At 42.0% G+C, this 25,414-nt stretch overlaps 1 protein-coding gene across 1 annotated transcript; it reads right to left on the bottom strand.

The window, feature by feature from the left end:
* Positions 1 to 8,225: 8,225 nt before the first annotated feature.
* LOC104317005 (p53 apoptosis effector related to PMP-22) lies at positions 8,226 to 25,059 on the bottom strand. The gene is made up of 3 exons (XM_009917646.2): positions 24,496 to 25,059; positions 10,431 to 10,574; positions 8,226 to 10,167 (listed from the first exon to the last, which is right to left on the bottom strand). Exons 1-3 carry the CDS (start codon positions 24,704 to 24,706, stop codon positions 9,953 to 9,955), a joined length of 570 nt encoding a protein of 189 aa, XP_009915948.1. The 5' UTR covers positions 24,707 to 25,059; the 3' UTR covers positions 8,226 to 9,952.
* Between the last annotated feature and the right edge of the window lie 355 nt (positions 25,060 to 25,414).

The following is a 25,414-nucleotide window of genomic DNA, read 5'->3' as shown; positions in this document are numbered from 1 at the left end:
TCTTCCTCATTAAAGTAGGTGCTGCTGGCCTCCATCAGAAACCAAATATCCTGGCTTCGTCTGTACGATTTGGCGTTCGGAGCGGTTTACTGGTCATTTAAAGCCACCAGGAAATTTCTATTGACAAACATTTGCAGATGAAAATGTGGGTCTTACACATTTTGAATTTGACTCAGGAGTTGCAAACATCTTAAAAATCTGTATATAAACCTGCAGTGGCTTATGAAACAGTTCACAAAACTTAAGCAAGAAAATATTTTAAAGTGCTATTAGTTGTAGAGTTTTGTTCCACCTTTCAAAAGATCGTGAGATTACTGAACAGCACTGGTTTCTCAGTGCAATTTCTGGGTCATCTAGGATGTGGTGGGGTAAACAGAGGAGCCCCACTGGAGAAGACACCATCTAACATCTAGATACGGTTAGGGAAATGAACTAGAGAAAAGGACATCCCTTGCTAACATGTTTAGCCTAGCATTTCTCTCTAGGCAAGTCACGGCTCTCTGACAATAGAAACAACATCCAGGCTGAGGCGTTGCAGTTTGCATCCCACTGTCTTGCTCCCTCAGCTCAGTTTCCCATCTCCTTCCATTCCTACCACATCTCCATTCCACTCACTGTCCATTTTTCCCTGTGGCTTTAAACATACTGTCAGTGAGCCTACAAGAGAAAATTCATTAGGCGACAGGGCCGAGAAGCTCTGGTGGTGACATAAAGTAATTTCTCCAGATTGCCGCCTGCTACTGCCCTACGCAGAATGGCCCTTCCTGGCCTCCTCGCCCTGTTTGCAGGATGCTTGCAATCCCTATTGGGAAAGGGACAACTGTTAACTGGAAATTAGGGCAAGAGGGTGGAGGCTCCTAAAACGTAATTACAAAGCACCATGCTATGTCCCAGCACTGCCATGGGAAAGCAGCTTGTAACTTTAATTTCAGCGCTGTGATGTCTTCCCTGCCAACTCTCTCGCTGCCCTCGAGCGATTGCAGAGGAGCTGCTCCCCAGCACCAAGTGTTGGACGACTGCACCGCCCGAGCTCCTGCCTCTTCACCGAGGAGGTTTGGAGCAGCCCAGCCCTAGCCAGAGGGGCATTTTCTGCCCAAGAACTGATACTGAATGCCTCATCGCCAGTGTCTCGGCCCAGGGTTTTCTGCCGATTCAGCTCCTTGGGGCTGTGCGGTGTATTTCTTAATCTGTTTTGACAGTAGAAATACGCCAGCTGCCCTAAAGCTGGAACAGAGGCTTTCTGTCGCCCAGATCAACTGTTTCACGCTGAGCTTAATTTTCGTGTGAGTAGCTATTCTAGATGCCTACTATTTGCATCTATATAGTATTTTGACAGTCCCAAAGCCTGGTGGGAACTGGCATTTGAGGGCTATCAACTAATATTTTTTGCTTACAAGAGGTGGATTGTAGCACTGCTTATCATAGCCATGAGGGAAGAAGGAAGCATGATGATAAAGCTCTGTAAGACGGACAAAAACACTCCCTTTTCAAATGGCCCCTGCACGTTAGTTCGTTCATTTTTTTATGGCTAGTCCAGTCTACATCTTCATTTTATTAACACAGACTAAATGAAGCTTCCTAATGTAAGGCAACTAAAACATCTGTAGAGCTGCAGTGAGCCACAGATCACATTTTTAGTGGCAGGAGTGTATGGCAGCAGCACTGTAATTATTTGACATTTGTCTGCAGTGCCTCCCTGCCTTCAAAATGCTTTTCACAGGGCTGTCAACAAGTCTTTATGTTTGTGTTTGACTTGGCAGGGACTCTCAAAACCGGGCGAGTAAGCAAGGAGGAGCTCATGTACAAGCTCAGTCATCTGTAACTTGGCTTAGTCTTCTGCAATCTCTCATCTGATAATCTTCAAAGCCGTGCCTTTCTCTGCATTTCATTCGCTGTTTGTATGCTATCGCTAGCGACTTGAAAGAAAGAATCTCTTTAGATTACAGTAGCTTTACATTAGCTATACTACTGGTTTTAGCAGCAAAACAGCTACTGTAGTCACAACAGCAGAACCAGGCCAGTTCTGGGGCAAATAGATTATTCATTAAAAAGCAGATAACATCTCAGCTTGACTTTAAACTCTCAGATTTGTCATTTGTGAATATTTTCATGCACTACAAAATAAAAATGAAACAACTAAAATGTCATACCAGCATAATTTTGAAATAAAGTTTAAATATTTAATTTCAAAATTTTATTATTCTAAAATTGGGAAAAAAAATACTGGGAAAAGGAAGCTGAAATAAATATTTTGTTTGGGGCTGAAGTTCATGAAAGTAGCCAAATAAAAAGAAACCAAAGTGCCCTAAAGAATCAATCATTTAGGCAAACTTAATATCAAACTTCTGGATTTTTTTTTACACAGGAAGCTCCAAATAAACACAGCTCAAATTGGAGCTGTTTTGATGACACAAGGTTGCTGAATATTAATCCCTATTTCCAATATTAATCCAAGCTAGTACCCCACTCGTTATTATCTGTGTAATATTCTATGTAAACTAATATTATATATAGGAGGTGATAACCCACTATGATGCCTGAAGCCATCTTTCCTCCTTGGAACTATTTTGGTTTGATTGCTTCATGTTACACTCCCGTTGCAGGTTCCAGAGCAATCTTTGAGTTGTATCGCTACAAGGAGGTGGAAATGTATGTGGAGAAGGAACCCTCCCACTTTCATTGAACCTTTAGAGGACTCATTCCTGCGAGCACCATGGTTCCCAAGTGCCCTCAGGAGCTTGGGAGGTGAAGGCGGAACACATCTTGTCAAGTCCACCACTGCAAAAAGTGTTTTAGCAAACAGTTCCTCTGTCCTTATTTGTCTTGACTGCGCAGATGGAGAACTGCAGAAGTTCGCTTTTACCACGTCCTTCACTTTTGTTTTTTTTGCAATGCTCCCTCATGCTGGCCTACATGCTGTTTAAGCATGCACTGCCACGGAGATGAGCAAGGCTTCTCTCCCGCCTGCTCACATGAACAGGCTGAAGAGTGCTCCCAATTTGGCTGCTGCGTGGCCAGCTCAGAATAATTGTGCTTTAGGCTGAGCAAGAGAAAGGAGGGGCCTGAAGGATGCCCAGGACACTACTGGGGATGGCAGTAATTATCCAGAGTGGCAGTCGTGGGAAGTGAGGCAGCAGTCGGGACAGCAGCACAGATTTGGAAGGCAGTGTGCTGCTTGGGGAAGGATGTGTTGAAGGGGATGGAGCGGACAAAATGCAAGTTCTTGCAGTTGAAACAAGAAGTTGCACTGGAGGAAAGATCAGAGGCAATGATGCTGCCCCAGGATGAGGTCTGGGTATCTCCATAGGCAGAGCCAGAGGGAGAGGTACTCTTTTTGTCTGGCTAGTGATATATGTTGAATGGAAATCAGAGGTCAACTCTCAGATAATATTTCAGATTAGCCTCCTATGGAAGATGGATGGCAAAGCAGAGCAGGGATCAGATAATGGATGAGATGATAAGAAATTTTCTCTGATAGCTAGGGACAGCACTCAGTGACTCAGGAGGTCCTCACCTGTTCTGTGACTCAGGGCAAAGTGTAAAGTTTCAGCTCTTTGTACTCATCCTCCTGTTACTAATCCAAAGAGTATTTCTTGGTATCAAAGCACCAAGCCTAACAATTATGAAGATGAATATGTGCGTCTCTTCCCTCCCTTTTTCCATGTATTCTACACGCGAGTATCTGAAGGAAGGTTGTAAATCTTGACACAGTGAATTTTTGATTTTACAACAATATTTTTCTGTCTTGGGCTAACCACCATTAGTTGCCAAGTCTCTAACCTTCATCTGCCCACACACACAAATCTCAGTTGAATAAAATGGCTAGTACCTTGTTTGGGACTGTAGGCTGAAACCAAGGGAAACTGTCCGCTCAGGTGGGTAACCATCCTGTCCTGCCATGAAGACACCAGCTGTATCATACAAGGGCCAAATGAGTCCTTCACGCTTCCCCCCGAACTCCCTTCCCTGGGTGCTATAGTAGGCAGAGGCGATGGGCAGCTCCTTTTTCTGTGTACTGGAGGACTTGGAAACCAGTGCCCAGATGATTTGTTGATGTTAGTGAAAAACTGCAAGGCAGTAGAGCGCACACAGTTATATGAAGGGGGGGCTGCAAAGGTAATTTGGCTGCTCATCACCTCAAACCATTTTACCATCAGGACCGCAAATAGATTTTGGGATGCCATTTTTGCACTAGACTGGGTTTTTCTCTTGAACCTCGGTTCTTCTTTCTTTCTGCTTTTGAGGGTTGATTCTAAAGCAGCCTGAGAAAATCTTCCATTCTTCTAATTTGCCTAATGTCAGCAAGATTTTATTACTTCAAACCCTTTTATTTAAGAATCAAGAGGAAGGGTTAAGGGATAAAAGCCTAATTGTACTAATACTTCATATAAGCTTCAGATATAAGCATCGGTGTGCTTGTCAGGATAGAGTGTGGTAGAACTGGGACAGCTTACCAAAAAGCAGCAATGCTCTACAGAAGTGAGGTGAGAAAAATTCCATATGGGAGAAAAAAAAGAATGAAAAACTGGAAATAACAGTGCAAACTCAAATGTATTTTACATAACTTTGGTCCATCCTCACTCACATTGAGGTCAACTATAGACTAATTGGTGATACAAAGTATGTGTATATGTAAACACCTTTATGTAATATTTTTCCTTCTCTGTTTTTCTGGTTTGCATTTTACTTATTTGTTTGTTGTTTTGCTAAGGACAAGGCTCTAGGGCACTAGTTACTTTGTAAGAAATACAGAGCTGGGCATGTAACCCAGGTGTACAGTCAACAGTTGAGTGAATCTGCTTCTTTTGGATTTACACTACTTTGAGGAAAAATCCTACAGGCAACATCTCTCTCTGTCTGAACTGCATTTGAACAATCAAGGGCTATTCAAAGTGCTTTACGATGGGTTCTCCATGGATACCTAATATAATTTCTTTTCAGTACGATATGATCATTAGAATAGGTTTTCAAAAAACTGTTTTTACAGAAAAAGATGGCTTAGGCAAACAGTGGCACAAGTAAAAGGATGTATCATAAAAGCTATCCAAGAGAGGGCAGTTTGATCTACTCTCACCACATTTATCATAAACAGTAAAACTATTTTGAAAGTTGTTCCTTCAAATTCTCCTCATACCCAGCAGTCACATGCAAAATTCTATGATGCATCCACATTTTCACTCCGATCATAAAAAATGAAAAGCAAAATTGAAAAAAATTGCTACATCACTTCATATGCAGGAAATCTGTGGAACTAACCAGTGTGTGTAGACAGGCATATGAGCCCTAATTTATTAAGTCACTTAAGGAACCATCTATGTAAACAGCTCTGATGACCCCACCACACCATACGCAACCTTAAGCATATCCAGGTGCTTTTCTAGATTTTGGCACTTAGCACTGAAGAACTTTGCAGATAAAATTTAGGCCTAGATACTATTATGCAGCTGCACCAGAGTAACAATTCTTTCTTAAAACCAAACTTTCTAGGAAAAGCAATATTTTGGCAGTGAGGAAAGAGATGAAGGAAGATGCACATGCCTTCGTCTCTCTTTCCCCACTATTAACTATATAGCAGTCTTTCGATTCTCAGTTTCGAATTTCTGATATGACTTAGAAGTAATTCTTTGGTTGTTCAACTCACCGTCCTTCTAGCAAGATGGTTTGATTCCCTCTTTCCAACAGAGTGTACAAATGGGCCAATTCTGTTCTCTTTTATCACAAACTTGATTGTTTCATTCTTTTCTTAAACCTACTCATCTTCACAGCACACAGAAATCCAGTGAATATAGAAATGTGCAAGGAAGTGTTCCAAGGAACTGAATTATAAGAAGTAATAACTGTTGCACAACTGAGATGTGTCAAAAGGAAAAATGAATCTTTCTCCTGCAACCATGTTGTGTATCTAACAAAATGCGATTTAATTATGACCCAGACTCTGCTAATCTTACACATATTGAATTGCCCTTTATTCTGGGAATGATCCTGCCTGTTGTAACTCTTGTTCCTTACCTTGTACGGACTACTGTCCTACTCCAGAAGTAAACAGAGCTGCTGAAATCAATGAAGCATCCCATAGAGATAGTATTGATTCTGAGCACATGTGAAAAAAAGGGTTTGCGCTTCAAGGATGAAATGTCAGCCGCAAGAAAATCAATAAAAGTTTTGCAAGTGATGTCAATGAGGTCAAAACATCACTCATAGCATTAGTTCATATGACAAAATATGCACAACTTTAATACAGTTGCAAACTAGATTGCATTTGAATTATTGATTAAGCAGGCTGTATTTTAAGACCAAATGGCAGGTGCCTGAAAAATGTATAGTGAAATATGGGCATATTTGCAGAGAAAATTGAAAAGACCAAGAAGTCCACATGTTATACAAGCTCTGGCAGAAACACCAGAAATTAAATTGAATGTATTAACTTACCAATAGAGAGTTTTCGTTATTTCTTTTGCTTATTTTGTCATGTAGGGCTGCTTGACATCCCACTTGTTTTCCGCACAATTTTTCCTTTGCTTTTCAGTAGCATACTTGAATTAGATAAAATGTGTTTGTTGGAGGATGTTTCCCTAATTCTTAATTTGACGGGAACAGCAGCAATGCTTTTGGCAGTCAAGTCTTTACTTCTGTTGTTGTAGCAGACCTAATGTTCTCAAAAGCCAAATCTTGCAGACAGTTGTTCTTTCCTGACCTCTCTTTAGCATTGCCATTGGGCACAAAGAAACTTTAAGTCTTCTATTGTGCTGCTCTTAGTGGTTAAGTGCCCTTTTCTCTTATAGACAAGACTTGGAGCAAGAACCCTGCCAAACAGAGATGCAGAACTAAAGGGATGTCTTCTCTTCCTCTAATTTCTCCTTTGCTTGAAAATCCAAACTTTCTGATGCTGACTTAGCTCAAATTAATCTAACAATTTGGTTAGTTAATAATCTACCTGACCTGGCTGTAGACTATTTTAACAAATTAGTTGATAAGCTAGCTAGTTGATAACCTAGCTAGTTGATAACCTAGTTAGTTAATAATCTAGCTGAGGCAAATCCTTGGCTTCTGGATTTAGCTTCCTTTTCTGTCCAATGGCATTTTGCATGCTGCTTTTGCCGTGCTCCCCTGTCACAGCAGTCACAGGAAACAGCACTGGGATCTGTACAACAGTTTTATACTTCTCACTGTTTTTCTGGCGCAGAGTTTGGGGTGTGTCTTTCTAGGGATCTGTGCTGAACTGGCCTAGCATGACTGAAAGCAAACTACCCTGAAGGCAGGGCATGGCTGGAAGCAAACTACCCTAAAGGCAGGCACTTGAGCTCTAGCCCGTGATGCTTCTGCTTGTTGGATACCCACCGGACCCCCTCCGTTTTTTAGAGAAAGCCTTTCCCTGTGGGACCCTGGGGCGGGGAGCCAGGCTAGGGTCCCTGCTGCTGCTCTGGGGTCAGCAAAGGTGCTTCACTCCTCTTCTCACCCAGGAAGGGGAAAGGGGCAGTGGGGAATGGGGACTGGGGCTGCATCCCGCAGAGCCGCAGCCACCAGCCCTGACACCGCTTCGTCACCCTTAGGGAGGAGGAGGAGGAAGAGGAGGAGAGGGAGAGAGAGGAGGTGGTGAAGCTGCTGAAAGCAGCAAGGGAGAGGAGGGAAGAAGGGAGATGATCGCTGGAGATTTTCTTTGCTTTTTAATTACGCTCTGCTCTCTCATCAAGGCTGTAGTCACACTAAACCTTGTTTTGTGCACCTTTCCCCACCTCCAGACGTTGGGTCAGTGTCCAGCTAATGTTAAAGAAACTGTAAATATAATCAGTGGTTGCTCAAGTTCCCTTTTGCTTCCTCAGGGGATTGCCACATTTGTTGGAGCAAAAACATTGAGCAGGACTGCACCGGCTTCCTATTCAGGGAACATGAGTGCATTACCCTCCGTGCGAAAACGAGCTGTAGCACTGTGTAGCACAGAATCGTGCGCATAGCTACTTGACACCACATAGCCCATAAGCAAAGAAAGCAATTCAACTATTCTCATGTGCTTGTGAACAAGGCCTCAGGAGACAGCCAGAAGAGGACTGAAGAATAATACAAGCTGTTGTGATGCTAGATTTGTAAGTTACTCTCCCCTCTCAAAATCCAGCCAGTGTACCCAGGTGCTCCCGGGTGGTGCCTGAGAAGAGGAGGCTTTGGGGGCTTCCACAACTCCCCGGTCTTAGTAGAGAACAAAAACTAAGACTCATTTTTGAAACAATACATAGATACCATCATTTATTAGGTATAATAAGCATAATGAAAAGATTTATGATAATTCTTTTCCTGAACAGATAATATTACACAAAGAATTGCAAGCCATTTTATACAAACTGTTTTCTCAAATCTATTTCATTTTAATTTCCTTCCAAGTAGGAAACATCTTCTTAATGTATTTGCAAGTTCTTGTCTAACTATTCCCTCCCCATTGGTCTGATTTCTCATTTCTCATGTTTACTGATCAAAGTTAGAAGACACTCCTAAAAGTGAGTGGAGTTAGCTGCTTCAAAACAACAAGTTAAGTCCTGTGCCTTGATTAATTTTAGCTACCCAGAAGTTTTTCACTAAAAAAATTTTCTACCTCTCACTCTTTGCAGTAAAGAATACTTGGCAGGGCACTTTTCATAAAGTATGCATAGTTACAAAATTGCAGATATGTTACAAGCTAATAATCCTCTGTAGCTAAGGATTTCGATCAGACTTCTTTTTCCATATAGCGAAATTATCCATTTTTTCACTTAAGAGAAGAAATGGAACATTATAAAGTTAGGATTAACAAGGCAGAAACCAGCAGAGTCTTGAGTATATTTCAATATATCGAGGCTTGCAGCACTGTGGAGTATAAGATACTGAAAGGTGGTTTATGATGTGATTTTCTCCATAAGAGCCTTAGTATGAGATGGTAAGGGGTATTTATGCATTTTACAGTTATGTACGACAATATACGCTTCCCACTTTTAAGATACTTACAAACAGCAAACCAATGAAAAAGGGGCCTTTTAACAAATGTTTGATACCTACACTCACACTGCTCCAGCTCAAATTCTGATGTGTGGGGGAATCATACCTCTGCTTAAGTCCTTCCTGACCCTTCTATGCTGGATAAAAGAGCTGGACCACTATAACAGAGCTTTTTAATGCCATAGATTTTGATATAGTGGATAAAAGAGGCAGATGCCCATGAAGAAAGCCACAGGAGGAGCCTCTTCAAACCAGGTCTGTAGGTTGCAGGGGTGGTTTGAAGTCGCCTCTGCTCACTCTGTGGTGGCCCCAGTAATGGCATGCCAGGATTTTTAAGGGTTTACTGATGGTTCTTGCTTACTCTTACAAAAATTTAGAAATAAATACTTACATTCCACATGGATGGGTAAAAGTCAAGATGCTGGCTTTGGTAGGGGGCTTCCTCTTGTCCTTTTCTTACCCTGTCCCTATGGCTTAAGTGAATGAATGAAAAATGAAAGCAAACCTATGAAGTGCTGGCTGACTAATTTACTACTTTGGCAGTCAGTGGATAAAGGTATTTGCCTTCTTGAAAAATTTGCAAAATCTTCAGGTTAAAGATGATACCTACGAAATGGGATTTTTGTGAGCTGCTTTCCTTCAGGAAGATGATATTTGTTGTTTTGTTTATTGGCCATTTGAAAAGCTTTTCTGAATTTAATTAGAAATATGAATGCATTTAAGATGCAATGGAATCCACATACACCCCAGTCATGGGAATGAATGAGGAAACACAAGGTTGTTTTAATGTTTAGACTTTATCTAACCAACCCACATCAGATATGAAGGTCCAAAATAGAGTAGATAACTTTATTGCAGAATGTCAGTACCATTTTTCTACACGCATTTGAAGAGTTTCCAGCCTTTTCTACAAACATCTGATGATGATATTCTGGAAAACATAGCTCGTCTGTCAGATATCTCTGGAATATGAACATATTTTTCCTGGTGTTTATGGGGAAGAGTAAAAATATGTGGGCTTCACATTACCCAAGATCTGATCTTCATAGTTAGGAAGGCAGCAGAAGAAGAATCCCAAGCATATTTCCATAATGGCGGTGGTCCAGCCAAAGCCGTAGGCCCAGCTGAACATATTGATACCCGTCATTTCAATTTCAGTTGAGAACTTCACTGGATAAATGACCAGGCCCATGACAGAGAACACAGCTGAAGAAACAGGAGAAAACAAAAAATGGTTAAGCTAACACCCATCATGTTGCCTGCCTCCATAATTTAGCTATAGCTAAACCCACCCATGTTTTGGAGGATTTGAAAATCGATCCACTGCCATGACAGACTTTACGTTATTTTTCACAAAGAGCTCAAGTGCACACAGGCAAAGACTCGGGTATAGAATCAGCTGAGGGAAATACCAGTTCTAGTACGGATAAACCTGCACAAGCTGAATTTGACTTCATATATTGCCTTACCAGCGACAAAAAGCAAGCCTCCAATCCCACGTATGAAGTTGAATCGAAGTGTGTCAATGGCAAACGCTATGATGGCCAGAGCAAAACAGATGACTAGAAGTATAAAGCCAACCAGGTATGTGGCAGCAGCAGCTCTTCCCCAAGCTGAAATCAGAAGTAAGATACATTAGAAAAGAACAAAACAATCCCTTGCGGTGTTTTTCTTTGGCTTATAATGAAAGGCTAATTTTAAACAAATGTGAAAAGAAGGTCAACTGCCAAGAAGCAAAGCATGGGAGCTTTCTCTCCTCTCATAGGTGAACATTTTAGTTCCACAAGGTATCATTTGCTAAGTGCAGAATGCATAAAAAAGCCAGATTTGACCTCTTGTACAGAATGCAATGGGGCTTGCATGCAAGCTTCCTCTTCAGATTTAACAATTAAGAATTGAGATAAAAATTACTGTAAAGATGTAAGAATGGACACTCTCCTTCAATAACAAATGTCATTACCTCAGCAGATGCCATAAAACCAGCAGCACTTTGCATGGACAAGGAGAATTAGACTGTGCTTGAAACTAATTAAATTCTTCCTTTAAAAAAAAGTGTTTAGACAAGTACTACCACTCTGGCATGCAAATTTAAGGGTATGGCAATAGTCCATAAATGTCAAAAATCTGTGGCTTCTGCCTTTTCAGCCTTTGCTTAGCTCTGTGTCCTAAATGCAACTAAAGATTTGCAATCTGTTTTGCAGGGAAATTAGACCTCTGCTTTTGATCCAAAGTCAGAACCATTTCATTTTTAAAAGCTTGTTCAGGATATTAGTACTTTCATTTTCAAATTCTATAACTTCTATGTTACAACATGTTAGAGCAAAGCATATTGTGTTGGCATAACAACTGGAAAAAATATTATTTATTCAATATTCTAAGTCTTGAGGGGCAACTACTGCTCAAAGAGATCAAAGTGTCTCCTCTTCTGAATGTAAAAAGCCCACTTTGACACTTTTTAAATTGTGTATGTAGATGGAGCAGGCAGTTAAAGTCTGCTGGACATCTACAGACTTCACACCCTCACCTACACTATGTGTTTGTAAGGTGTCAGCTTCTAACCAAATATATACAACAGCGGTGCCAAAAAATTATCACAGCCCAAACAACCCTGTCGATAATTATAACTCTACTTAAACACAGTGCACACTGTTCAGTAAAAGTTCCCTCTGGAACTGAGTAAGTTAAGATTTTTGATACCCAGTAACTTGCCAATTTGTTTGCTTCGAGCATGCAAGTAATAAAACGCAAAGTGTCCTACCTTCCCCCTGGCCAGTGTCGGGTAGGCATGAAAGCCACCATCCTGTCTCTGGTGAGTGACACCTTGGTGCTCAACCTCTCTTCACCCAGGCCCCACACCACCTCTGCTATTAGACTAGGAAAATGGATCGGGATTTTCCAGCTCTACTTTTCTTCCCATCAGCCCATCAAAACCAATTTCCCTTTTTGTTTGATTTTCACACACCCCCCTGCTTTATGATCCCTGCTCCGTTCTAGCTATTGCACTATATTTTCAGCTTTATGTTGTGTCCTTTTTCTTCCTTATGCCAAAAAGTTTCTGTCTGCTTATAGGGCTTTTCATCTGTATTATTTTTCCTGTAAGCAGGCAGCTGCCTGAGAAGACTGACAGGGACAGCAAAGATGTGCCTACATCTCATTTTCTAGCCTGGTATTTTAGCCCAAACCCTTCTCTTGGGGAGTTTACAGGAGGCTCAGTGGTAGAGTATGCAAAGTGGAGGCACAGGTGGGAGGGCAGCACCTCAGGCAGAGTATCAAAGGAAACAGCCAGGAAGAGGAATTTCTCGTACTGCCGCAGCTCAATTTACCTTGTTGAGGAGGGTCCCGCTCCCAGCCTTTCTGCCACCCCTCTAAAAGAGCAAAAAAAGGGGGCACCTGGCCATAAGAGAAGTTGCTCAGCAGTGGTGACCTCACTGCTCTTTGATACAGGAGTTATAACTCCTGGCAGAAGGGTGAAGTGACAAGGACATCTAGAGGTGATGTATTTTGTTAGGTGCACAACTGGTTGTGGTTAGATGCAAAACTCCTGGGCAAAGGGGTGTCCTTTCCCAGGGCAGACTCAGAGCTCCGCTGCCTGCCCAGGAAGTGCTGAGGCACCATGAGACCTGGGGGTTTCCTCTCACCCGCTGCCACCACCACTGCCGTGGGCAGCAGATGTGTGTGAGGTCTGCCAAAGCTCAGCCGTGCGTCCCAAGAGCAGCTGATGGCAGAGCACCTTCCCCCGGGCTGGGAGCATCGCCTGGGATGGGGGCTCAGGGGGTGGTGCCTGGTGGCCACAGCCCTGTGCGGTGTCACCTTGCCCATGCCACCATCTCCCTCCTCCGCCAGGCTCGCCCAGGTGTTTTTCCCGAAGTAGCGTTACAAATGCTGTGACTGTATGAAAGCAGATTGGGTGCACACCCAGCCCGCCGGGCATTGGTTGTATGGCAAGAAGAGACATGCTTGTTGCAGGATGCTTACATCTTGAGGAGACATTGCTTAATCACCTAACAGCCAATTTTGTGACTCTCACTTCTACAAAAGAGAAAAAAAAAATCACTCAACATTGGAAGAAAACCAATAGGCAGCTCAAAGTAAAGCAATGGGATTGCATGGAAGAGTCACTACAGGGTTTTTTTGAGGAACGGTACCCTGACTTCATCTGTCCCTTACAAAAAGTAGCAGTTATCAGTAGTCTAAGACCACAGTGGGCAAACACCTTACCTTTCCAGGGTAAAAGGTAGCAAAAGCTTTGTGTAGGAATAATTGCAACTGTTTCGATATCCGAGATGTTTATTTTTCTTTGTGCCAGCCAGGAGCACTAGAGTAGCTTAGTGTCTTTACCAATAGAACTAAGACTTATAATTTCTTAAAAATGTCAGAATTATAAGAATTAAATTGGTCATAAAACACTGACAAGTGAGTGGCTAATCTGGTCCCAAATATTTTCTTATCTTCCAATGTTGTGGGGGTTCTTTTTTCTTTAACATAAAGCAAAAGCATAAATAAATTGTTCTAACTGCAAAGCTTTTTCTCAAAAATGTGAACTCCAGGCCAAAGGATCATCACAGGTGCAACACCAGCTCAAAGTACACATGACTCTAGAGAGAGGGCAGTTGAAAGCTGAAAGGATCTAGTCCACCTGTCATCAAAGCAAAAATAGAAACAGAGGGAGCAGCAGGTTACAGAACATCAAGCTGAGTCTGCAAAAATATTCAGCAATTTGTGAGATTTGTTTTCTCAGCCACCAAAAATGGCAGTGACGTTTTGGCTGCTTAAGAGTTAAAATGTGCTTGTTAGAAAAGAAATGTGTGTTTATGCAAGAGTGTCCTTGAATACCAGCAGGATCCTGTAACACTTTTAGTGCAGGTCCTATTTCTCCCTTTTCCAGCTACTCTATCAGCTGAAAAAACGCCAATGAACACTATGAAAGAGTTTGTAGGAAGCTACGCACCATCCACTATTGAAAACTCCTTCTAGCTGGCAATTTTCTGAGTAATTTTGTCTTAAAACAAGACCTTGCTCCCCCAAACAGGCAAAAGGAACCCATGTTTTCATGCCTATCTCAAGCAGAGAAAGGACAGTGCCTCTATTTACAGTGTTCTGTATGTCAATCAGCAACGATTTGTGAGAGTCCAGACTACCCACAGTGAATGCAGTAATATGTGACTACTGGAAAAAGGAAAATAAGTGCCTGCCTTCTAAAACTCCCTGCTATGTGAGAAGACCCCTGAGCTAATCTAGAGACCAGAAAGAGCCCACCCATGTCAGTACAGAGCTCACTGTAGCTTATGAGCAAGATAATTAATTGAGACAGTACACAATAATAACAGCAGCTTTGTTACTCTGCTATTAAAGCTAACTCCGTTCAGAGGTAGCATGACTACCTCTTGTATTGCACCATCTAAACACGTTCTGAATAGCCTATTGTTGACTGCAGCCATTGGGAAACTGATGGACTTCATTAGAGATCTAGGACTAAGAGTGTCTCCAATTTCCTGCCTTTCTGATTTTACTCCCTCATGCGTTTTCCAGTTTGCAAAAGTGTAAACACTCTCTGTGCTTCACACATAAGGAAATAAACTTCCTTGCTCAGCAGTAAGTTAAGCCAAAACTTTGAATCGCCAGATCCAGTCTTTCCTTAGCCTGCCGTGATTCGTGTTCCAAACGGTGCCTTCAAAAAAGAGCTGTCATGCCTTGAAAATAGCACGTGAAGTCTACTTCCCGCATGACAAATACAAATTTCTGTGTTTCTTCTGTATGTGGTTCAAAATGTGGGAAAACATTCACAATGATGTTTTCATGTTTTTCTTGATCTGGTACCCCCAAACCACATGAACTACTGAGTCTCTCTCTTTGGGTGACATTTTCTGAAAGCAACCCCAGAGAGTCCAGAAGCACTTCTCCTGGCCTAATCAATAAGAACATACTTCTACAAATTCCCCCCTGTCTTGAAGCTAAATAGACAACTAGCACTGGAAAGAAAAAGAAATGTTTATTGCCAGCTCGCAGACACCAACAATTATCTACAGGTTCTTGCTGACTGATCATTTTAACACATCAGCCACTGCAGTGAACTATGCAGCAGTTTTAGGAAGATTAGTTTTAATGCAAAAGAAATGGGGAGGGGGTAAAAGAAAATGTAACAGACTAATATTTTGCTCTGTTATCCTTCATACCACCAAGGGAAAGAAACACAAACCCTGCAGTTCTAGCTCCAGCCTCGCAAAGCAATTCTTACAAGAACTGAAATCTGCTGTGGTGATGATTCATCTCTGTGTTGTATGTAATAAGAATGTTTCTAGGCTGAGTTTGCAGAGCTCAACCTGTTTTACGTCTCTCTGATTAAAGGGAAAGAGCATTATTTTGGAAATAAAGCTGAACTCACTTAGGTTTCTCAACCTGACATTCTTCATCAGGGTGTGGTGAACTCTGCAGAGCACATGCTTCACTTTGAAGAGGAACTGCTTTGGCCAGGTTTTATCCATTTCATTTTGGTTTGTTCTCAAGAAAGTTTCCACGTGAAAGTAAGCATGTCTGCAGCAGAACGTGTGTTCTCCTTAGCTTGAATCTTAAGATGGCCCATCAAACTCATTAAGCTACATCTCAATTTATCAGCCAAAGGGTTACGAGCTGTTGGTGTATATGCAAGTCACTGTCATCCAGGGCTCCAGATTCCCTGTGTTATCTGTGCAACACTGGACAGTGCAAAATCCTGTCTTCTGGAAATCACAACTCTGTAATATGCCAACTACAGGAAATTTTTGTGCTTTTTTTGAGAACAAGTGAACATTGAAATGTCTGCAAGTGTTTGTTGATCACTTCAGCTGGCATTGAAATACCAGTGTGCTTGTGTTTGTATACAGTCAAGATAAATCAGAAACCACTAAAAGCAGCTTCTTATGAATAAACTGTGTGTGCAGACTGAAAGCTATTGACTGAAAATAATTTCCAAGGAAGGCTATACAAATGGAGAAAATCACATGTAGGTTATGGATAATTTATGAACAGAATAAAATGAGGAAAAAATATCAAAGGCATGATTGGATGTGTATTATTCTCTGAGCTTCTATCTTCATTGTGTCTGGATCATTCTTAAAAATTGCGTTCTCTGAATATCTTTCCCATACTGGAGTCAATACTGGATGTTTTTCTTTGGGTTTTTTTTGTGTGAGTTTATATCATTTGGAGTGGAATACAAAATTTTTGTCCTTCTGTTTGGCATCCTTTTTGGTAACTCCATTCTTTTTCCCTTAGCATTACTTCTTTAGAATTCATAGGCAGTTAATATGGATTTCTCATTTAATAACAGAGTATTATGTCATAACATGCAAGCCATTCTCATGTGAGCAGGAACCAGCCTTTAACTTGCCACTACTTAAGAGACAGCCATGGAAGCAGAGAATGATCTATTTAGGTTCACAGTAAGATAATGTCATTGCAAAAGTTTCTCTGTGATTAGTAGCAGCTGCCATATAAATGAGAAAGGATTAGGACTTTAGGACAATTACCGCATAATAATGATTTCAGTATAGTTACACGGCAACATAATAATGACAACAGTAAAGAACAGAACATTAATGCATAGGCCATCTATCAGTAAAACACAGTATATATTAGCAGAAAGCAGTGTCTTGACCATAGCTTAGTGCTAAAGTGATAGCTCAGTTTGGCTTGGTGGACTTTAATTCCTTTAAAGAAAAAGCCTATTCATTCCCCACCACTGACTTCACTCACAAACATATACAGGCAAAGCCTCCATCCAAGGCTTTATGTACTTCTGCAAACCTCTTCTCTTACTGAGGTAAGCAATTCAACTTAGAAGCTATTCTGACTTGAATTTGAGGGGAGGAGCAGTTACAACTTGAGGGAGTGGTTCAAATTCATCTCATCATAAGCCCAGGCATGTACAAGCTTGACTTAGAAGCTGGCTTCTGCAAATCTTGTATTAATGAGGGCTGCTCCCTGATACTTACTTGGCGCTAGGGAGGCAGAAGTGGCAGAGGGCGTAGAGTCATCATCAAAGGGAGCACCAAGGGAGTAAGTTAGCTATTAAAACTAATGTGCACACAGTGCCTCAAAATTAAAGGTTTCCTCATGAGAGAGTCAGGGAGTACCCCTATCTCACATTATCTTCAGAAGCAGTTGCATACATTGAGAACATCTCAGGATTAAAGCCAGTCTTATACACTTTAATGCTATAACATTTTTTCCTCCTATTTTTTCCTATTTATTTTCAATTAAATCAGGATTACTTACACTTGCATGCGTATATGGGGGATTGGAGGGTCAGATAAATAAAACAGGTAAGGTATTGATTAATCAGTACATACACATAAGCTCGATTAATCAGAGTAGCAAGATGTACCTGCTCCCTAACTAGCCCTGAGTTAAAGGTGTGTTAAAATATTTAATGTGAATTAAACAAAATCAACTTCCATGATAACACAGGCTATGAACTAGGACCTTTAATCAAAACAGCAGAGTGGAATCTTTCCAAAAAGCTCTTTTTATGTTTTACATTCCCAGGGCCATTTGAGGCTGAAGAACACTGAATTTACATCTCATTTCCATGTGCACCAAGTATTCTCACTCTTGATCTGCAGTTTTCACGCTGAGAGCAATCTTTGTGTTGAAACCTTGCTGAAAGTCGTCTTTTGCATTAGGGAGTTTGTCTCTGATAGAGAACAGCTGTGAATCTGAATCTACTTTTCTGTTAGAAGCAAAATTTTACCATTTGCAAAAGAAAAACCCCAACATACAAGCAGAAATGGTACTTTGTGCTCATAAAATACATCATAAACTCTATTCGTCTTGTGAATGAAATAGCTTTTACAACGCATCCTGAAAGTCTTCATCACTTGCTGCTTATTGCTGATGGGGTTGTTACTGAACTGCACAGAGACTTCCTATGTTTGGGGCCTGATTTAGGCACAGTGTGCACAGTCAACTTAATAGGTGACATTAGATGTCACCTATTCATTTTTGTCACCTATTCAATTAGATGTCATTATTCAATTGCAGATTAGTACTTCAGCAGGGCTGTGTGTGATCTGAATTGTTATTTAGTACCAGTAGAAGGAAGCTAGAAACCTCTGGGACATAGGCTACCATCATCACTCCACAAACTACCTTGAGTTCCTGGGAATTTTTGACTGATGAGAGATTTTGTAATGGTACTTGACAAAGAAGAAACATGGCATTACAATACTCACTGACTCAGTGTGTTCAAGATTGCTCAGAACAACACAAGCTGTCAGTGAGAAGTGATATGGAAATGTGAAAAAACAGTATTTTGAGAGTTTTGTTTCTTTTTCTGCATAACTCCTTTCCTGCTTAAGTAACCTGACTGTTTAACCCTACAGTGGAATTCAAAATCCATCTTGCATCCCTTATCACTGTTCAGACTATGGAGAGGTTATTATAGCCCTACTGTATCAGATTACCTCAATAAACTAGAGGAAGAGCTGAGGTGAGGAGAAATGAGAGTTTAGCCACAAGTTTCCACACATTTTCAGCAGAGATGCCTCCTGTGTGTGTGAGTGAATGGTATCCTCTCAAGGACTTAAGGTCCTGATGACGCGAAGTGTTGAGGATCTTCACTAATTCCTCAACACCAGCAGTTCACATCTCCTGATGGGGAGATGAGAACCCTCCACACGATTGCTATTTTTCCACCCAATTTAACTCTAATTATTAAAGGACGGTTGGATAATAAACAGTGGGATGCCATCTGCAATTGCTCTCTGTAGAGTTAATTGCTGAAGAGCATAACTATTATTTAGAAAAGAGTCTGATTAAATGAATGTGCCACTAAACATATAAAAGGACAAACGCTAAAATTACAAGGGAAAGCATGTTAACGATCGCAGATGAGGAATGAAAATTGCCATGGTAATTAAATGCTCTGGGCTTGATTCCCTTCTCTTATACCTCTTTAGTAACAACAGAGTGTCTCCTACAAGCTGGGGAAAAATCGAATTTGTTCTTTCTTTCTTTCTTGCATCAGAGTTCCTTAAATATGCAGTTGTTGTGATATTTTCATTGCCATATACATTTAATTGAGCCTGTATTTTCTAGCATTCTAAGTTTTGAATAATGATTGAATATTCTATGTTATTAAGTTACTAATCTTGTAATCTCCTTTCTCACTGGTTAGTCCCAGGTAACGTTACACTTTTAGGAGACTGATGACTTAGGAAATGACGTACATCTCTATACACTGTCATTAAAACTACTGGCAATCACCATATATAAATATAACAGTATCGTGCTACGATGCAGCAGGAACAGCAACAAGCTTTTGTTTTCAGTTCACCTGGTGTCAAAGGAGTCAAGGTTTGCAGCTATAATCCAGGCAATACACAGAGCATAGAGCTGGGCTCCATCCTGGGCTCTCTCATGGGCTTCCTCAGACTGGTCTGAAACCTCCCCAGCCTTTGTTTCCCAGCTGCAAGGACACTTTTCCAAATCTACTTGAATTTTACCAGATTCTGGAAGCCTTTACGTGCAGAACCTTGACTTCAGGGAAAGTATGCAATAAAGGCCCTATGACTTGAGCTGGTGCCTGCTTCAAAAGCACAGTTACTTGTCTGCTTCATTTCTATTCCTACATGCAGACACCCTCAGATGGCAAAGGGCCACCGGGACAGCCTGCTTCTCCTCCCAGGCCCTGCCGAGAGGGGCTGTCACCCAGCCCATCCCTCTGGAAATATCCCCATGTCACTCTGCTCAGGGCGGTTGCTTCAGCTTGAGGCAAGTGAGGGCTTCCCCACACCTGGGATTAGGTGCTGGTTGTCAGCTGTGATGGGAACACGGGGGAAGGCAAAACAGTTTTACGTAGGCAGCATGGCAGCGAGTTGTCTGGTCTGTCCTGTGCCCCGGGTATGATGAGTCACTGGTCTGCCGGAGAAATTAGTTTGCCAGAGCAAGAGCTGCGGGGCCAGCAGTGCAAGGCCAGTGGTAGTTATAGTACCAAGAGAGGTCCTTTGCTGCTTGGAGATTGATCCCGACCAGACCGTGCACCTCACTGTTGTATCATTAGCTGGGGATTTTTAGCAAGTGATTTCCATTTTGTTATCCCTCCAGAATAATAAACGGTGCTTCATCATAGCAAAAGATTCCCCGGACTTAAGAGCCTGATATAGGCAAAACAGGGAAGAAATTCTACTCTCCAGTGGGGTTCTTATGAGACAAAAGCAGAATATTTCTTTCCTCTTGAGGACATTACCTTTTGTAGCATTCCCTTCTTTCACTTATCCTGTAGACATACTCATCTGCTGCCATATTTGAAGTACTTTTTAATATAATCATACTATACTAACCATCCTATCTTGCAGTATTGCATTAATATTCATGGACCTAATAAAACTAGAATGAGCTAGAACATAGTTACCCATTATTTGCTTGGAAGACAAGGTGCAGGAAGGTGTCCTTTCCAGATGGCAAAATCATTCATCCCTCCACTAATCTCCACAGCCACTAAACTCTCCACACATCCAAGGAAAAGGCTGTAATTGAATGCTATGATGAGAAAATAACTGAAGATCTGGATTCCACTTGTCATGTGAAAATGCCTTTTTCTGATCTTTTTCCCCAAGATCTCTGCTTGCCCATGCAAATGAGCTGACCACTTCAACCTAAATTCAGAGCTTTAAGCTTGCAGTTACTTTGATGGCAGCATCTGCATGTGGAAGAGCTGCAGGGCCAGGTGGAACATAAGATGGGACAAGTATAGCCACGAGTTTTTCATCCTATTGTGCATCACATTGGGACTAATAAAATAAAATCAGTTATTTTCCCCCAACCAAACCCACACATGTTTAAACATCTTCAAAGCCTGCAGTGGAATAAATTACACACTGAAAAAGTGTCTTAGGTCTGCAAGATACACCTTGTTCAAGAGAAGTTATATAGCCAAAAATCAAGGAAAACAAAGGAGTGCTGTGCCAGCTTTATGAAGGGATTTAACCTCTGCGTTTTCTTTGCAAGCTCAGCCAGGTCCCAGGCAGATGCAGTCCATATTGTACCCATTATCTATCCATACAGTCTTGTCTCTGTCTTTGTAAAGGTTCAAGCATGTTATGAGCTTGAGACCTTTATTTGTTCCAAGTGCCAGAACATGGCAGAGCTACAGTTTGCATCTCTCAGTCCCTCATCCTAAACTCCATGCATTTTGAGTAAGTGTCCTAATGCACTAGATATTTTTTTCCTAGAAAGTTCTATTTAATTGAGCTAAATATGCTTGAAAAGCAGAAGACTTCTGATAGATTCTAGATGAGTGTCATATGGTTAAAGCAGAAGTTCTGAACTCTTGGAGAAGATAACAGAGTGTATAAACTCTTCATATTCTCACTTTCCACAGAGTTCATAAACTTTGCAAAAGACAAAGGATGTGCAGACGCTTTCACAGAAGATAACTGCACCAGTGGAGTTATTCTACTGACTTTCTGAAAAAAAAAAAAAAAAAATTGTACAGGCCTCTTGTCTTCCCTGTGAGGTTTTATTTCTGCCAGTTTAAGCAACCAGAGACTCCAAACTCCGCTGGTGCAACCAATGAAACATTCAACCTTCTTCCCTTCCAATCTGACTGACCTCAGTAATGTTGGGTTTCTGTCTTCTGTCTGTGCATGTACATGTTAAGCCAAACGACAGACATTCATGGGGAATTACAAACATTGCATGTGGAGAATTTGATTTGAATTTGCATATTGTATTGAACAACTTGCAAGACCATTACAATTATATCTAATCGTGATAGGATGAAGATATCTGTAGTGGATTCAGATAGCTACACTGTCCAAGTCACTTTGAGAATATTTGCTGGCAGCTGCTGGGGTACACATGCATATCATGTATGTCAGTGAAACCATCCCCGCAGGAAGACCAAATTTCAGAACCTACCCAGCCTTTGGCAGATTAGGCAGGGAAGCTGAGAGTAAAGCCCAGAGGAAACAAGATGGGAAGTGTGGAAGAGAGGGGGGAAAGAAAGAGTTAATCTCAGGAAAGATGTAAACCACTTCAGTCCTTTCTGTTTACATCATGTCTTTTGTCTCTGTGCTCGGGAAGGCTGTAATTACACTTTGTTTACCCAGCACTGTGTTTAGCTTGGCACACGACAAAGTTAAACATCCCACAGAACATGATGCTGAATGCTTGTCTTCTATGACCTTTCTGGAACAGTGTGGGTAAATGTAAACCCAGAAGTATTAAAACCCTGTGTTTCACACTCATGCAGGTAGAATCAGGCTCAACACAAGACCTGGACGCTCACAAGTGAGATGCTGTCTCATGGCCTGGTCTTTTGGGTGGAATCCAAGACCAGCATCAGGCACCTGCACCCTGCATGAAGAAAGGCAGGAGCCCCAGAAGAAAAATCCCAACCCCCACACAAACTGAGCAAGGACAGAATGACAGGAAAAATGGAGGACAGGATTGGATCTGAACACATCCCACCTCTGGAGAGAAGGTGCCTGAAGGAAGCGGCTGGAAAGGATCCAGACAATGACATGAGTTTGCATCCTTAATGGTCATGTCTACAGCCCTCTTATGGGTCAGGGGTAACCCACCCCTGCAGTGGCTGAGATCTACATTGTAATGGCATAAGCTTGCAGAGGCAGAAGCATGGCAGTGCAGTCCACTGTCACTTGGCCTATGCACACATTTTTTACATATAGTCTTTACAGCTTCTCCCACTGGCTAAATGACTCTGTTGTCCCAGACATATCTTCCTTTTCCACGTGGAAGTTTTGTCCAGGAGGATTTTGAGGATTTGCTTGGGTTTTCTGGGTATTTAGTAAGCTTGAAGAGGTCCCATGAAAGATGCATGCCCATTGAGATCATAATGCAGTCATGCAGCACATGAACAGTGTTTCTAACGCTTTCAGAAGCATCAGCTGACTCTCCAATGTACACACTGGAGAATATTCTGCATGTGTATATTAAATCCAACATTTCTGTGTTAGAAGTGCTGGACTTATTGTCGGTGTGATTCATGGTAACCCCACACATTGCAGGATAGTCCGCGTAGAGGATGACCTCCCTGGTTTATCTGTAGATGCTGTCCACTGGGAAACCATGCATACAACTGCAGAATTTAAGCAAGTTAGAGTGAGGCAGGATAAGGAAGGAAGTAAAATGCCAAACAATTGTGTTGGACCTGGAAGCATGGTGAAACTTCTCTTGTATTATCAAGAGAAGCAAGGTGAAACTTCTCAGTATTTTCTCTCCAGTTAAAGTTGGCATTCATGACACAAACAGGGCCTAACCTGGAGATCTGGAGGAGGGCTCACTGTTCATGGAAACTCAGGACTGAGAAGCCCTTTGCTAAGCACCATCATCGCTTTCCCGCTCTCCATTGCCATGTATCAGAGGCCAATTTACTGGCTCGATCTATGCCCAGCCACACAGCTGATGCAGGAGCTCTGAGAGCAGGACTGGGTGTGATGCTTAATGGAGACGGTCTTGTCCTGGAGCCCTATGCTCACAGAGGCCTGCTACAATTACCTTGTTACAGCTTAATTTTGAGCACAGAAGGTAGAGTTTGACCGTATATGATAAACTTTCAGGAACAATTTTGAAAAGCTGTAATAAATGACCCATAAGATTGCTTCTGCAAGTGTTTTTACACTCATTTTCAACAAGGGCAGCTGAGATTCTGAGCCTTAGAGAAAATGTTCTTCCTTTTAATTTGAATTAGCTTGAACTTTCCTCCTGGCTCTAGGCTAGCAGCCCATCACCCACAATAAATTGTTTTGGACCATGGCCAATAGTGGATATATACAGAAAAAAAAAAAAAAAAAAAGAAATGGAGCACACCTAGAGCGATCCTTCTCTTGGCCTATTCTTCCAGACTCAGTGGTTTACATCTTTTCAAGCTGAAGGTTGCACCTGGGTCAACATGTTTAATAGCATACTTAACCAAAACTCAGTACAAACAAGAAATCCTTTCATCTTTTAAAGCTTTCTTTCATAATCACAAGGAGAGTCTTTCACAGGACCCACCTACCAGAGCAGTTTCAGGGCAGGATTCTGCAACCTTACACTCCCTGGGAATATCTTCCTACCATCTTACATTTCTACCTTCCCTTTTCTTGCTGGCACTCAGGACTGGCTTACCACACCAATGCCAGGCTTACCCATGCAACTTGCTGTTTGGACATTCAATCAGCCGTAGCTGTTAAGTTTTGGAAAGCAGTGGTTAGTGATAAGAGGTTACTAGCTTCTGCTAAGAGAGGAACAAAACCGTAAATGCTGTAATATTTTCTGCCGTGGTACATTACCATATGTGGCATTTTGTACTATGCAACCCACCATCTAAAGCAACCAGGTTTCTTTCTGCACAGGGCTGAGGGCATTTTTCTTCTTCATCCTGTTAGTCAAAAGCCTTGATGTGTCTAAGTGACAGTCCCTACTGCCCATAACTTCATGTATAAATGCCAGATGCTGGGCGATCTGGTTAGGAGAGCTGAGGGAAGATAAGCTCGGAGATGTGACCCCCTGCTTCGGAGACTGCTCCCCGCCACCCTCGCAGGCACTTACCGTAACCCATGAGGGACTCGCAGGTCCATTGCCCACCCTGATCAGGCCTCCTGCAGCTCTCCCATAACGACGCTTGGTGCACGTAGGGCAAGGTCTGCGACTCCAGCCAGCCCCTGCCCGCCAGCGCAATGATACCAAAGATGACGCCTATGCCCAGGAGCAGGGGTAGGATCCACCTGCACCGCGTGTAGTCGAGGCCGTACTTCACCATCTTCCAGGGCAGGGGGAGGCTGGTGGGACAACGATGGCCGTCACTGCCACCGACTCAGCGACGTGAAGCAATGGGTGCTTCTGCAAAGCCAGCACCGGTACCTACAAGCGCGTGTGCAGATGCTTGAGAAAAGCTTTTTAATCAGGAGAGGGCACAGCAGGGAGGGAGGAAGGGAGCTCCACCTAGATTCAGATGAGTAAGAGCTGCCGCTGAGAAATAACCAGTTGAGCTGGGGAGAAGCAGTAAGGCTGGGTTTATCTGTGGAATCCTCTCTGCCCTGCTGACTAGGTAACAAATCTGGTGCTGTTTACCCTCGGCATTTAACACTTTCCTTCCTGCCACTCCCCACCAGCAGGAGCATCTCACAGCTGTGTTTACGTCTTTCTATCTCCTAAGGGATTTGCATTATGGCAGTTCCCACAAGCCAGGGAACTATTTGCATTAGAGGGTGGTTGATTCTGAAACTTGCCACCTGGAGGCTGAAAGCTGCCTTTCTTGGATTCCACTTAAAAATAAAATGATACCTTATTTTTTACAATTAAAAAAAATTCCCCTAGCTGCTATTAAAGCTAGGACAATAAAGAACATGTGACTGCCCTCCCTCCCCCTTTTGGGACATAGCTGCAGGGAAGAAAAACAACCAGCAAAGTTTATCATTAAAAATATAGTACGGTCTGGATATAGCCTTAGTGGGAGAACAAAAACTGA

This window comes from Haliaeetus albicilla, chromosome 7 (assembly GCF_947461875.1).
Source record: "Haliaeetus albicilla chromosome 7, bHalAlb1.1, whole genome shotgun sequence".
NCBI lineage: Eukaryota > Metazoa > Chordata > Aves > Accipitriformes > Accipitridae > Haliaeetus > Haliaeetus albicilla.
This window is presented reverse-complemented; position numbering and strand designations above follow the sequence as displayed.